Source organism: Leptodactylus fuscus, chromosome 8, assembly GCF_031893055.1.
Source record: "Leptodactylus fuscus isolate aLepFus1 chromosome 8, aLepFus1.hap2, whole genome shotgun sequence".
NCBI lineage: Eukaryota > Metazoa > Chordata > Amphibia > Anura > Leptodactylidae > Leptodactylus > Leptodactylus fuscus.
In genome coordinates, this window is record NC_134272.1 from 60,100,759 (window position 1) to 60,114,374 (window position 13,616).

The window sequence follows — 13,616 nt, forward strand, 5'->3', positions numbered from 1 at the left end:
TGGTGGGTGTTGTCTGTCTCCTTAATGGAAAGTAAATGTACTGGCCGCAGGAAAAAATGATAATGAAAACAGGTCTGTCAGATAAAACGTACTGTAAAAAACAGAGCCTGCTAAGTGGAATGTATTTTCCATTGCAGCTGGTGGACAGTCTCTGTCTTGTATATAGTCGGCCGCTATGATGCTAAGTTGCTGCTCACACAGAGTGATGTCATAAAAGCTCCACTAATGTTTGAATGTTTGATTCTACTGAATCGCCAGGCACATTTATTAAAGGGGGATATATAAATTCATTGTCTTTTCTAATTATTGGAGTTTTTCAGAACTGCAAGGAGTTACTTATATTTTCCCTGGATTTCTAGCACAGAGAATAACCTGTTGTAACCTAGCATGGCAGGCCCCCCTGCTATAGATTACTATATTACTAGCATGTCTCTATTGAAATGGGATCCATATCAGTACTAGCCCTTTTTGGATTAAAAAAAAAGTCACAAGTTGAGGGTTTGAGATGGATTTTTTGCAGGAATTCACCACCCTTTGACAGATCTGAGGCAGATCTTGAAGTGTCAGCCTCCATTTTTTTTCTGTGGCTTCTAATAAAATCCACATTTGATTTGAAAGTGCAAATCTTGTGACTTTAGCAAGTGTGTAAGGCTACACAGAATGGGTGCTGAGCTGCTAAAGACCACTCTGTACAGCATACTGGTTGTTAAAGGGAGTCTATCACTTCCTCTAATCATATTCATCTGCTAACATCACATTATAGAGCACACTACTGTGATATATATCAAAGGTTTGTTGTTTATGTCACTTTTGTAGATTTGGAGGAAAACAGCTTTGAAGTCATATGCATATGAGGTATTTGGTGCACTGGAGGCGGGGCTTAAGCCCTGGGAGCACTGCTCTTGTTGCTCAGATAGGATGGGTGGTCAAAACTATTTCTGAACGATGCATATTTATTTACAGAGGGAAACATAGGAATAGAATTTTAAGTGGGAGGGTGGGTGGTATTGTTATTGGTACATACAAGTATATACAAATACTAATAACCTTCTTCCCCCCTCCCTCCTAGAATTCTATTCCTGAGTGTCCCTTTGTACATAAATATGCAGCCTTCAGAAATTGTCTTTAAATATACCTGAGGAAGAAGCCGAGAGCTTTCGAAAGCTTGTAATCTGTCATCATTATTAGTTAGCCATTTAAAAGGTATCAACTACTGAGGACTCTCAAGTTTTTTTGTTTTTTTTTAATATTTCATAGCCACTGGCTAACACGGTACAAAAACAAACATTTTCCTTATACATGGGGTGAAACTGGCAGGAGATGGTAGGGTCTGAGTAACACTATAATGTGCTCTTTAAGGTGGTGGTAGCAGATGAATATAACTATATCCCTTTAAATTTGGCTACGTGATTTTGTAAGTAAAGCTCTCATTAAACAACTGGTGCTGGACCTGACACACAACAGACATCAACAGTACTTGACACACCTTATTGACTTATAGATAGGGTCTATGGTGCGCCACCATTTTGGACATCACAAATGACAGAATATGTGACAGAGGTTCCTAATATAAACACAACTTAACAATGTAGTTTATCTGCGAAAACACATTGCCGCAACCCGGTGGAGGAGACCAGAGGATGGGAGTAATAGTGACACTGGCTGTGCCACCTGCTAGGCCGCGCACACTCCGCATGCAGCCCAATCCCACTCCAGGGCCAGACACAGTCGAGGGGGCAAAGAGACCTAGTAGGTACCTGGACACTAGGTCCGAATGAGTTACTTCTGTAAAGGTCCTCCATTGCTCCTACTGGCACGGCTAGCAGATGTCTCTCAGAGATGCACCAAATAATTTCCCTGTCTCAGGGACTGTCTCTGGATGAGCCTGGGGCAAGAAGAAGCCCCCCTAGAGGCTCTACTGGTGACCGTTAAAGTCCTGTCTGGGTTCTCCCTCTGCACAGCATGCACTGTGCAGGATGGCTGCTCACACTAGACTTAGATGATAACGGTCACTGGGTACGCTAGAGACCTTTTACAACCCCGCACAGTGGCCTGTGATTGGTCAGAGCTGAACCAAGGCACTAGATTAAAACTGAAAGGGGGAAAAATAAACAGGGAAAGCTGCATAACACTGATATTACACATAAAACATGTAAGATGGGACATACCAACACAACCTTCAGGTACAATGGACAAACATAGAAAGAGCAGCTTACTCCAGGATGCTGCAACATAGCTCTTAATAATGAACTGAAACAGGGCCAAGATGCAGGTGACCTGCCCACAACACACTCATATCTACACTGCTGTACCTTAGCATTTATAGCATGTAGGTAGTTCCTCCCACCTCCATAGCAGATGTGTCTATTCGAGGTGGACCCGGAGCCAGTGTCATAGATTACCCTGATCTAAACCCATGAGTTGCTTTACTTACAGACATGTTAGTAAGACTTCAGCATGAGGGTTATTATTTTTTTTACCAGAAGCCTTTACATGTCAGTGAACAGCACAGTGCTAACAATATTAATCTACTAATCAGTACTAGCAGGTTTATAGGGGAAATAAACCCAAACTGTCTGGATATTTTTAGCTGGAGGATATAACTGTGCACTGTCAGTTGTGTTACACATCTGTTATATCCCAGGGCTATGGAAAATCCCATAAACTAAAATCCTCAATTTGTTTATTATTTAAACAAGCGTATTCCCCAGAGGACGAGATCTGGCAGATGATTCGAAATGAAAAGCAAAGCAGATATTACTTTTCCCACAACAATGTTTCCACCCAGCAATTATGGAAGTACAATGGTTTGGCTGCTAGAAGTGCTGTAGTAAGCGCAGGAAGAGAGTTTACAGCTGCAGAAGACATGGGGAGGGTCATACATCAAAAACTAGCGCAAAAGTGAGCAGGATTATTGCCAGGGGCAGTCAGTGAGGTCTGATGGGTCACCATAAGCAGTGCCAAAAGTGTTACAATTACACTAAAGTCACACAAGGTTCACAACTAGGATTGAGCGATCGGGATTGGAAAAGATCGGATTCCGATCGGCGATCGAGTAAATCTCACAATCACGATCGGAATTTCGATCCCGATTTTTTTAGGTGGGATTGAGGTTGGTGATTATTTCCCATAATGCTTTGCCACAGGCCAAGCATTGTGGGAAAAGCTAACAATGTTAGCTAGGTCCCATAGGAATGAATGGATACAGCCGGCACATAGCCTGTGCCGGCGTCCGACCGCTTAACCCCCTGTGTGCCGGCTGCATAGATTCATTCTAATGGGAGACTAGCTAACATCTCTAGTAGCTAAGGCTTGGTTCACATATGCTGATTTGTTCCGTCTGTAAGGGTCTGCATGAGGACCCCTACGGATGGAACACAAGCGCAACTGCAAGTGCTGTGCAGTTAAAGCGCCCGGGCCCCATAGGCTATAGTGGGGTCTGTGTGCTTGAACTGCACAGCGCTTGCAGTTACGCTTGTGTTCCGTCTGTAGGGTTCTCATGCGGACCCTTACGGACGGAACACATCAGCATATGTGAACCGGGCATAACACTTACCTGCACAGAAGCGCTGCTGCTGGTCCGGTCCCCCTGTTCTCGCTCCTCTTCTCGCCTCGCTGCCCCCGCCTCCCAGGTTAGTGTTACAGACCTAGGAAGAAGGCGGGGCTTGTGGCTTAGGAGAGTATGGGCAGGTATTGGGAGAAGAGCACTCACGTCTCCCCGCCCACACTCTCCTAAGCCACAAGTTCCACCTTCTTCCTAGGTCTGTAACACTAACCTGGGAGGCGGGGGCAGCGAGGCAAGAAGACGAGCAAGAACAGTGGGGACCGGACCAGCGGCAGCGCTTCTGTGCAGGTAAGTGGACAGCAGGGGGAACTTAAGTAGCTGGGGGATTTTTTAATCACTACACAGCGTGGAGTCTAACAATTAAAACGTTCAATTTTTAGACTCCATGCTGTGTAGTAAATAGGATTGTTTTTAAAATCCGATCTTTGATTATTAAAAAAATCCTATTGACTTGCATTGGGATCGGGTTCGAATGGAAAATGATCGGAAATAGTATTTTAAAAACGATCCTGAAATCTCAAGATCGACCCCATTCACAACGTATCTACATTTTGTGTGCAGTATAATCTGTTGGGCCTGTACTTGGCCATTTTTTGGCTGTAAGGACCCTCAGGAACATACACGTGTAAATCTTCATGTGGTCCCATTCCTTGAGTTCTTGCTAGAATGCTTGGTGATGGCCGCTGCTACAAAGAGATTTCCACTCCACATTTCTAGGCTCGTGTCAGGATACTAGTAAAGCCAAGCGACGTCTGTCAGGGTATTCCACAAAACAAGTGCAAAAACTGTGTGTGCTAACAGAAAACATACATGCTTTCTTATAAAGCCATTAGTAATCCATCTAATAAATAGGGATACCGATTAGGCTAGGTGCACACTAGTGTTCGGGTACTCCGTCCCAAATGTCAATTTCAGTATTAAATCTGCGGAAACCCAGCAGAGTCCAAAGACTATAATGGGGTCTGATGTTTTTTTGCCGATTTTATACTGAAATCGCCATCTGGGATGTAATGCCTGAACCATTGTGTGACCCTACCCTAAGCGGTTTCCCCGGGTAAAGTGCATAGGGTTTCCGTCTTTTGGGTGCCCAAGCGGACCTTAGGGATGGAAACCCGAATGCTAGTGTGAACCTGGAGTTATAAGAGTAGTTGGACTGAACTGTGGACTGAACTGTGAATCCTCTGATTGGCTCCTGACATGTAGAGAATACTATACGTAGAATGAAGGGAACACATGACTGAATAACTGCCCTGAGATGGAACTGAGAAAAGGAACAGCTACTACTCATGAGTGTCCATCACTGGCAAAAGACTGGTAAACTATTCCGGCAATGCAGAATCTCCGATGCACCACTGACAACAATGTAAGGGCAGGTTCACACCTGCGCCTGGTCTCCGCTTTCGGGTTTCCGTCTTCTGCCAAGAGAAACTGGACAGGAGAAGGAAACCCGGCAGTCAGTTTTCAAACCCATTCTCTTGATTGGGTTTACAAAGTGACCGCCCGTGAGCGTCTTCTGCCTCTTCGCAGCGAAACCGGTTTTTTTAACCGGACACAAAAGTCCTGCGTGTCCGGTTAGTGCTAGTGAATAGGATTGTTTTTAAAATCCCAATGTTTTTTTTAACTGGACACAAAGTCAGACAGGTTGTTTTGCTCCCAAGAAAGAAATCACCAACTTGAACCCTGTCGTCTGAAGCCAGCATATCAACCTACATATCATTGAAAGGTTACGGTCACCCGAATTATATGAGGTTTTCCCTTCCTGAATCGTTGCCTCCGTTGTTGAGATAACACTTTTTTGTCAATATACTGTAGAAATGAGCTCTTTGGAGCAACAAGGGTGTTGCCAATGCCCCCCAAAGGTAAGTGACAATGCCTTGTTCCAAAGAAGTCATTTGTGTGTTTATAAAAAAAAACAGCAATATCTCAGCAAAGGAAGCACAAAATTCACAAGGGGAAAATTCTGTTTAATTCAGGAGACCCTAACTTGTGAGTCTTGTTGGTATGCCAGGTTCTGGAGACAGACTTCCTTTAAAGGGGTTATTCAGCTTCCAAAAATTATCTGCAAACAAATCCACAGCAGTGCTAAATCTTCACTTTTTCCCTGTGCACCCTTTCCTTGACTTTATTGTACTTGCTGCTCCTGGTATCACTGTTATTTACAAGCAGTGAATATGTGGACAAACTACATTTCCCATGATTCATCTGCCTGCTCCCTCTTTGCATTATCTGCTCATAGCAGTTGGGGGTGAAACATCACAGCATCATGTGACCTCAGATGTGGGAGTGATTTATTACCTGTGATTTAATTGTAGGGGGAGTGGAGAATGAGAGAGTGAGAGCAGGCAGATGCATCATGGGAAATGTAGTTTGTCAATAGATTCACTGCATGTAAATAACAGTTATACAAGGAGCGCAAGCAAATGCTGCGTAAGGAAACATTAAGTATTTATCACAGCTGTGGATGTATTTGCTGATATTTTTGGTAAAAGGAAAATGTTTGTTTTGGTACCGTGTTAGCCAGTGGTTATAAAATATAAAAAAACAAAAAAAACTTTGCAAGTCTTCAGTAGGTGATACCTTTTTTAATGGCTAACTCATAATGATGACAGAATATGACGTTTCGAAGCTTTCCTCTGAGCTTCTTCTTCAGATATAACTAAAAAACACTCTGTAGAGGCTGCATATTTATAACTGGACACAGGGCTAGAATTACAGGAGGGAGGGGGGGAAGAGGCTAGTTACTATATACTTATAACAACAAACAATCAATTGCCAGATCCCCCAGTTCTTATCTTAATGGCTGTCTTAATGATGTGTATAAAAAGACATAAACCCACGTGAGATGTTCATCCCATTGTCCAACGTCTGGAATAGGGTCATGGCCTTGTACTCATAAATCAGTCGCTGTTTCCTTGATTTAAAGTTCCCTTTTAAGATCAAGATTTTCATGTCATTGATGATGCTGTGGTGTTCCTGGCAAAAATGATTTGGCACGGGAAGATCAGTTCTCTGTTGTTTGATTGTATGGTGATGTGAATTAATTCTCATTCTGAGTTTCTGTCCAGTCTCTCCAACATACAGATTTTCAGTGGAACATTTGGTGCAAATGATCAAATACACCACATTAGGTGTGTTACAGGTGAACGTACCTGGGATTTTATATTCCCTGTTAGAGTTTGGTATCTCTATCTTGTCAGTGGTCAGTATGTGCGGGCAGGTCTTGCACCTCTTCTGTCCACATGGGAATGTTCCTTTGTTAGTTGGAGGTGACAGTGAGCTGCTAATAATCATATTCCTGAGGTTTGGTGGCTGTCTGTAGCATAGGAGAGGGGGGTCAGAAAATATGGATTTTAGACGGTTGTCTTTTTGCAGTAGTGGATGTACCGTATTTTTCGGACTATAAGACGCACCGGACCATAAGACGCACTAAGGTTTTAGAGGAGGAAAATAGGGAAAAAAAAAATTAAGGAAAAAAAATTGGTAAAATATTTAATAACCTAATAATATAATATTTCACCAATGTAAATAAAACCGGGGGCTTTCGGACACAGGGATACCAAATGTGTATGTGTTTCACAGTAATGTTTTTGTTTTATATGTATTGTAGGGATATGGGGTGATTTGAACATATCTATCTATCTATCTATCTATCTATCTATCTATCTATCTATCTATCTATCTAATCTATCCTATCTATCTATCTATCTATCTATCTCCTATCTATCTGTCTATCTGTCTGTCTATCTGTCTGTCTATCTGTCTGTCTATCTATTCTATCTAATCTCATCCATGGATGGAAAGAGACACCCTGCAGTGAAGCTATGTAAGAAGAGAAAAAGGGGCGGGCCAGACGGGTGAAGGAGGTGTGGTTTTCTAAGCAAACTTGAAAACACACCTCTTTCACCTGTCTGGCTCGTCCCTCCTTCACTGCCTCTCAGATCTTGCTCTTGCAATGAAGACACACAGGCAGGGGAGTAGGGGCGGGCCAGACGGGGTGAAGGAGGCGTGGTTTCAAGCTTGCCGAGAAAACCACGCCTCCTCCTCCCGTTTGGCCCGCCCCTCCTTCCCTGTCTGTGTGGTTTCATTGCCGGAGCCAGATCTGAGAGGCAGTGAAGGAGGGGCGAGCCAGACGGGTGAAAGAGGCGTGGTTTTCTCGGCAAGCTTGAAACCACGCTTCCTTCACCTGTCTGGCCCGCCCTTACTTCCCTGCCTCTCATATCTCGCTCCTGCAAACACGCGACACAGACAGGGAAGGAGGGGCAGAGCAGGCAGGCACCGTGCTGCTCTCCGTGCTGCTCCTCATAGACAGGACACAGACGCTGCACACGCTGCATTCGGACTATAAGACGCACACACATTTTCCTCCCATATTGGGAGGAAAAAAAGTGCGTCTTATAGTCCGAAAAATACGGTAATTTGCGTGTGATTCCTCTCAGCATCTCCAGGTGGGGGTTGTATGTGACAACCAGGGGTACCCGAGTGTTCTCCTGTTTGGTATTGTATTTTAATAACTCCGATCTTGGTATCCTGGTGGCTCTGGTGATTTGGTTATCAACTGTTCTTGGATGGTAACCCTGCCTCAAGAATGTGTTTTTGAGGCCTCCAAGGTGTTCGTCTCTATCTGCAGGGTTTGAACATATGCGATGGTATCTGATGGCCTGGCTGTATACAATGGAGTTCTTTATGTGTTTAGGATGAAAACTATCCCATCTTAGGTACGTAGGGCGGTCAATTGGTTTCCGATACAGCGATGTCTCAATTTTGTTGTCCTGTATCTTGATGACTGCATCCAGGAAGTTTATTTCGGAGAAGGAGTGATTGAGCGTCAGGTTGATGGTGGGATGGAACTGGTTGAACTGTTCATGGAAGGTTTTCAGCTGTTCCTCAGACCCGATCCAAATGATTAGGATATCATCAATGAAGCGATAGTAGGCCCGAGGCCTAATGGTGCAGGTGGAGAGGAAGTCACTCTCCAGCTTGGCCATTAAGAGATTAGCGTACTGTGGCGCCATTTTGCTCCCCATTGCGGTGCCGGTCCGTTGTAAATAGATGCAGTCACCAAAGGAGAAGTAATTGTGAGTGAGGATGAATTTTGTCAGTTTCACCACCGATTCAGCGTTCATACCTCGCTTTTCCAGGAAAAACTGGCAGGCATTTATACCGTCCTGGTGTGGAATGTTGGAGTACAGGGATTCTACATCCATGGTGGCCAGGATGGTTCCATCTGGAAGGGGACCTATAGTGGATAGTTTGTTTAATAGGTCTGTAGTATCCTGTAGGTAGCTGGCTGTATCCTTCACTAGGGGTTTCAGAGTGCCCTCCACCCATCCAGAGATTTGTTCAGTGAGAGTCCCAACACATGAGATGATCGGTCTCCCTGGGTTCCCAGGTTTGTGCAGTTTTGGAAGCATATAAAAAGTCCCTGTCCTAGGGCTTGCTGGTATGAGGCTGCTTAGGCTTATTGCTCCATCAGATTTCCACTGAAAATCTGTATGTTGGAGAGACTGGTCAGAAACTCAGAATGAGAATTAATTCACATCGCCATACAATCAAACAACAGAGAACTGATCTTCCCGTGCCAAATCATTTTTGCCAGGAACACCACAGCATCATCAATGACATGAAAATCTTGATCTTAAAAGGGAACTTTAAATCAAGGAAACAGCGACTGATTTATGAGTACAAGGCCATGACCCTATTCCAGACGTTGGACAATGGGATGAACATCTCACGTGGGTTTATGTCTTTTTATACACATCATTAAGACAGCCATTAAGATAAGAACTGGGGGATCTGGCAATTGATTGTTTGTTGTTATAAGTATATAGTAACTAGCCTCTTCCCCCCCTCCCTCCTGTAATTCTAGCCCTGTGTCCAGTTATAAATATGCAGCCTCTACAGAGTGTTTTTTAGTTATATCTGAAGAAGAAGCTCAGAGGAAAGCTTCGAAACGTCATATTCTGTCATCATTATGAGTTAGCCATTAAAAAAGGTATCACCTACTGAAGACTTGCAAAGTTTTTTTTTGTTTTTTATATCTGATATTTTTGGAAGCTGGATTTTAAGCTGCCCATATACATTTGATGACTGTTGGCTGAACCTGTTGATCATCGGATGTGTATGGTCGCCCCCTGATCCTCTCTGATTACAAATGTTGAGGGTGATAAGGACCAGGCTGTTGGATTTCGACTACCTCGTCCTTTAGTTCTCATGGAGATAAGCTATTGCCAGAGGGTTATGGGGCCTGGTAATAATTTAGCATTTTCATACCTCACTCTCTTTTTTCTTAGACTTTTGCACTATTTCCGAGGTCGACACCATCTTGAAGAGATCATGTACAATGAGAACATGCGACGGTCACAGCTATTAATGCTGTTTGATAAATTCCGGAGCGTACTAGTAGTGACCAACCACGAAGACCCGGTTATATCTGTCTTTCAGTCTGTCTTACCTTAATGGACGTGCCAAATACTGCTGATGTTTTACTTTGTACATATTTTATTTATTAAAGCACTGGTATAAAATATCTGCATATTGTCTGTGGCTGAGTGTTATACTTTAGATTATTATTATACATTGACCTGTATGTAATTAGGAGATATATCCTGTTGCCACATCCACGGTACAGTTATCACGCTATATAGCTCTCCGTACAATGCAATATAGTAAGGAATATGAATGCACAAAACTATTTTACTGCTCTTTCATACAACATTCATGCTCACAGATTAATGGGGTTGCCCAGGAATTTCTTTTTTATGGTCTATTGGAGGCCCCAACACCCGCCAGCTGTAAGAGCTGCTTCAATACCTGTACTATACACAACACTGAGCCAGGCAGCCCTGTATAGTGACCTGGCACTGATCCTGCAGCTCTGCGCTCATGGAGATCAGTGCAGGCACCCTGCCACTATCCAGGGACAACCAATAACTGCTTCACCTGTTGCCACCCCACCTATAAGAAATGTTGGACCTATGCTAAAATTCCATTGAGGATAAGTTCACACTGGGTTTTTTGGTCAGGATTTTGAGGCTGTATCCGCCTCAAAATCCTGACTAAAAAGATGGCTCCCATTGAAATCAATGGGAGCCGGTCAGTTCTTTTTTCCGGAAGCCGTTTGTTCCAGCTCCCGGAAAAAGCGAGATGCTCATTCTTTCAGGCGGATGTCGTGAGGACACTCCATCCCAACTGGGCCCATTCATTTGGGCCTAATCCAGAGCGGAGTGCGCGACTGACCGGCATCCAGACGCAGCTACCCGTATTTTGGACCGGAACCTGAGGCGCTAGAGAGCGCAGTAGCATGCCAGTTACTTTCATCACTATTTCTTGCAAACGGTAATTGGTAACAAAAAATTCAGCTGGTTGTGTAGTGATGGGCTCCGGTCACATTTGTTAATGGCGCCACCTTTACAGACATTACTGGCAACCACCATGTGTCACTCAGTCAAATTCTCCGTGTGGCCTCAGCATTGTATTATTAATATTTGGAGTTGTGGATGTAACCAGTCTGAATTCTTGTTAAGGATATTTTGTGTAGAAACTGCGATACAGATTACAGCCCCGTTATTCACATCATTCATACATCTAAGGTATAGTTGTAAAGAGATCGAATCTACTTGACTTCCTGGTCCCATTGGGTGGTCGGGCCGACTGGATATATCAAAGCATTCTATACCCACGTGTAAAACATATGTAAATTTCTGTCACTTGACGTCAGTGGTGGAAAACCGCTGTAATGGGTTGGGCGGAGGAGTGAAGTCTTGGAGCAGACGGAGTATGAACAATAAGTATACAGCACAAGTAATATGGAATTAATGAATTATGTGCAAGGCATCCAAAAACAGTGAAAAATGAGAGGTCTGGGAAGAATTCCTACAACAACATGGCCTATTACTGCCAGGATGCTTTCTTATGTTGTGAACAAGAACACCACTTCACGCATTTGTTTATGTCCTGATGTCAATCCCAACATGGATGCCGGCCAGCTTCGCCCTACTGTCCATTACATATATAGTACAATTTGAACTAAATCCTATGTCTTCCATCTACCTAGTAATGTGTATGGTGAATAAACACAACAGCTGCACAGTAAAGCCACCCTGGTGCCAAAAATGCATCTGTGTCATGTATCCCCCTCCCAGATTCCCTGCCAGTGTGTTCATTTCAGAACATGTGGGTGTGGATCAGTGACATCATACTAAGGAAATCAATAGGAGTTGGGAGAAAATAGCAGGTTTATTGTGTCCTCAGAATTTTTTTTTTTTTTTTTTAAGTCTACATTTTAGGAGAAATTGAAACGAAAACTGCAAAGACGGCAGCAGTTATCCGAATGCCAAGAATAGTTCAGAAAATGAGTTGTGTTCTCTGTCATTCAATATCCCACACCCTTTACAGTAATCTGTGGACAGGCTGAAAGGGGAGAACATGAAATTAGGGTGTGGTAAGAAAATATGTCTCAAATAGACCAGTATTAGGGGTGTGACCCTTATAGGTGCCAAGAGATTTCAAGATTTTCAGTAGGAAATTGTGGAAGATCTCTGGCAATGGGTAAGATTTCTTAGTGTTTGATGTTACTAGTCAGACTCAAGGCTGACACTGAAGCAAAGATGGAACGGAAATATATTGGGAAATATGTAATAAACCATAATACAATAAAACATAATTAGACTACAGGTATTCATCACCTATAGAGCTCCTGCACACATATACGGTCATGGGTCTGCATTACATACAATTAGGCACCCCATATACCACTGTATAATGAAGCATCATTCAGTTTGTTATAGTACGGGCCCTATATGGATATGTAATGTAGCCTTGTGCTTCCACATGGATATATAAGTTCCACGACCCAGGTACAGCTGCAAACCCAGAACTTTCTATAGTACACACTAAGAAATATATTTGATCACTTCCATAATTGTACAATCCTAAATACCGAGTCCATGCCAGCCAGTGCAGTTATTGTGTATACAATGGATGAATCCATTTCCTATTTATTAAATTCACCAAAAATAAATCTTAGACCCAGGAACAGAATGCAGGTTTTTTGTGCAACTTCAATTAGACAAAATTATTGTTCCATGTTTTTGCAGCTATTCATATGTCAGGATAATATGTTTGTATTTCACGTACATGGTGTCTGTTATCTGCGTTGTTGTCTCTAGTCAATGAACCCTGAAATAATACAGAGTATTATTTGATCCGTACCCACCATACTGGTCCCCGCCTGCTGCTCTCTACTACCAGATCTCCCCCCCTCTCGTACACAGGAAATGGCAGCTCAGCCAATCAGGTCGTCAGCGGGAACCACTTCAGTCAGTGATTGGCTGGGAAGTAGAGATCAGCAGGGAACCTGAGAAATGTGAGAGCGGGAGTGGAGACTGGAAGTTTGTTATCTTCATTTCATTTTTGAAATCCATTCTGCCTTTGTTATTAACAATTTTTTTTTTTTATCTGCTGGACAACCCCTTTAAGGAAACATGAACACTGAACTATGAGGATTTACATGTTATGTAGGAGCTCGCAAAGCTGTGGGAGTGAGAGGAGGACAAGGGGAAGTCAGAGGTGAGTGGATTACAGCGATGTTCTGCTTTGTTTTGTTAACAAAGTAATACATGAAGAAGTTGTCCAGGTGTATGGATGGATAGATAGATAGATAGATAGATAGATAGATAGATAGATAGATAGATAGATAGATAGATAGATAGACACAACTGGACTCCCATTTCATGACTTCCAGTGTCCCTTCTAGTCTCTAAACCTGGTCCCTCTCGACCCTCAGAACATCATTGGCTGCAGCAGTGACCTATCTCAGGCTGTGACTGACTGAGCACCAAAGTGTTGAGACCAGTGTAAACCCGGCAAACCTGCAACACGGCAGAGGCAGAATCACTTCTATTGTTTTTTTGCCATTCTGACCCCTTTTTAAATCATTCACCGGCCAGATATTCCCTTTATTTTGTGGCCTACTTGGTGGGTAGATTTTAACACACCGGACGATCTGTGTCTATATATCTCTAAGAGATAGATATACTACAGCCTCTAGTAT

The 13,616-nt window shown here is 43.2% G+C and overlaps 1 protein-coding gene across 4 annotated transcripts in view; it reads left to right on the forward strand.

The window, feature by feature from the left end:
• Positions 1-10,091, forward strand: part of NPRL3 (NPR3 like, GATOR1 complex subunit) — a 42,196-nt gene extending 32,105 nt beyond the window's left edge. For all 4 annotated transcript variants that reach the window (XM_075286020.1, XM_075286023.1, XM_075286024.1 and 1 more), the window contains one exon: positions 9,856-10,091. In XM_075286020.1, the coding sequence (XP_075142121.1) occupies positions 9,856-10,021 (166 nt within the window). In that variant the 3' untranslated portion in view covers positions 10,022-10,091. The remainder of the gene's footprint in view (positions 1-9,855) is intronic.
• The last annotated feature ends 3,525 nt before the right edge of the window (positions 10,092-13,616 follow it).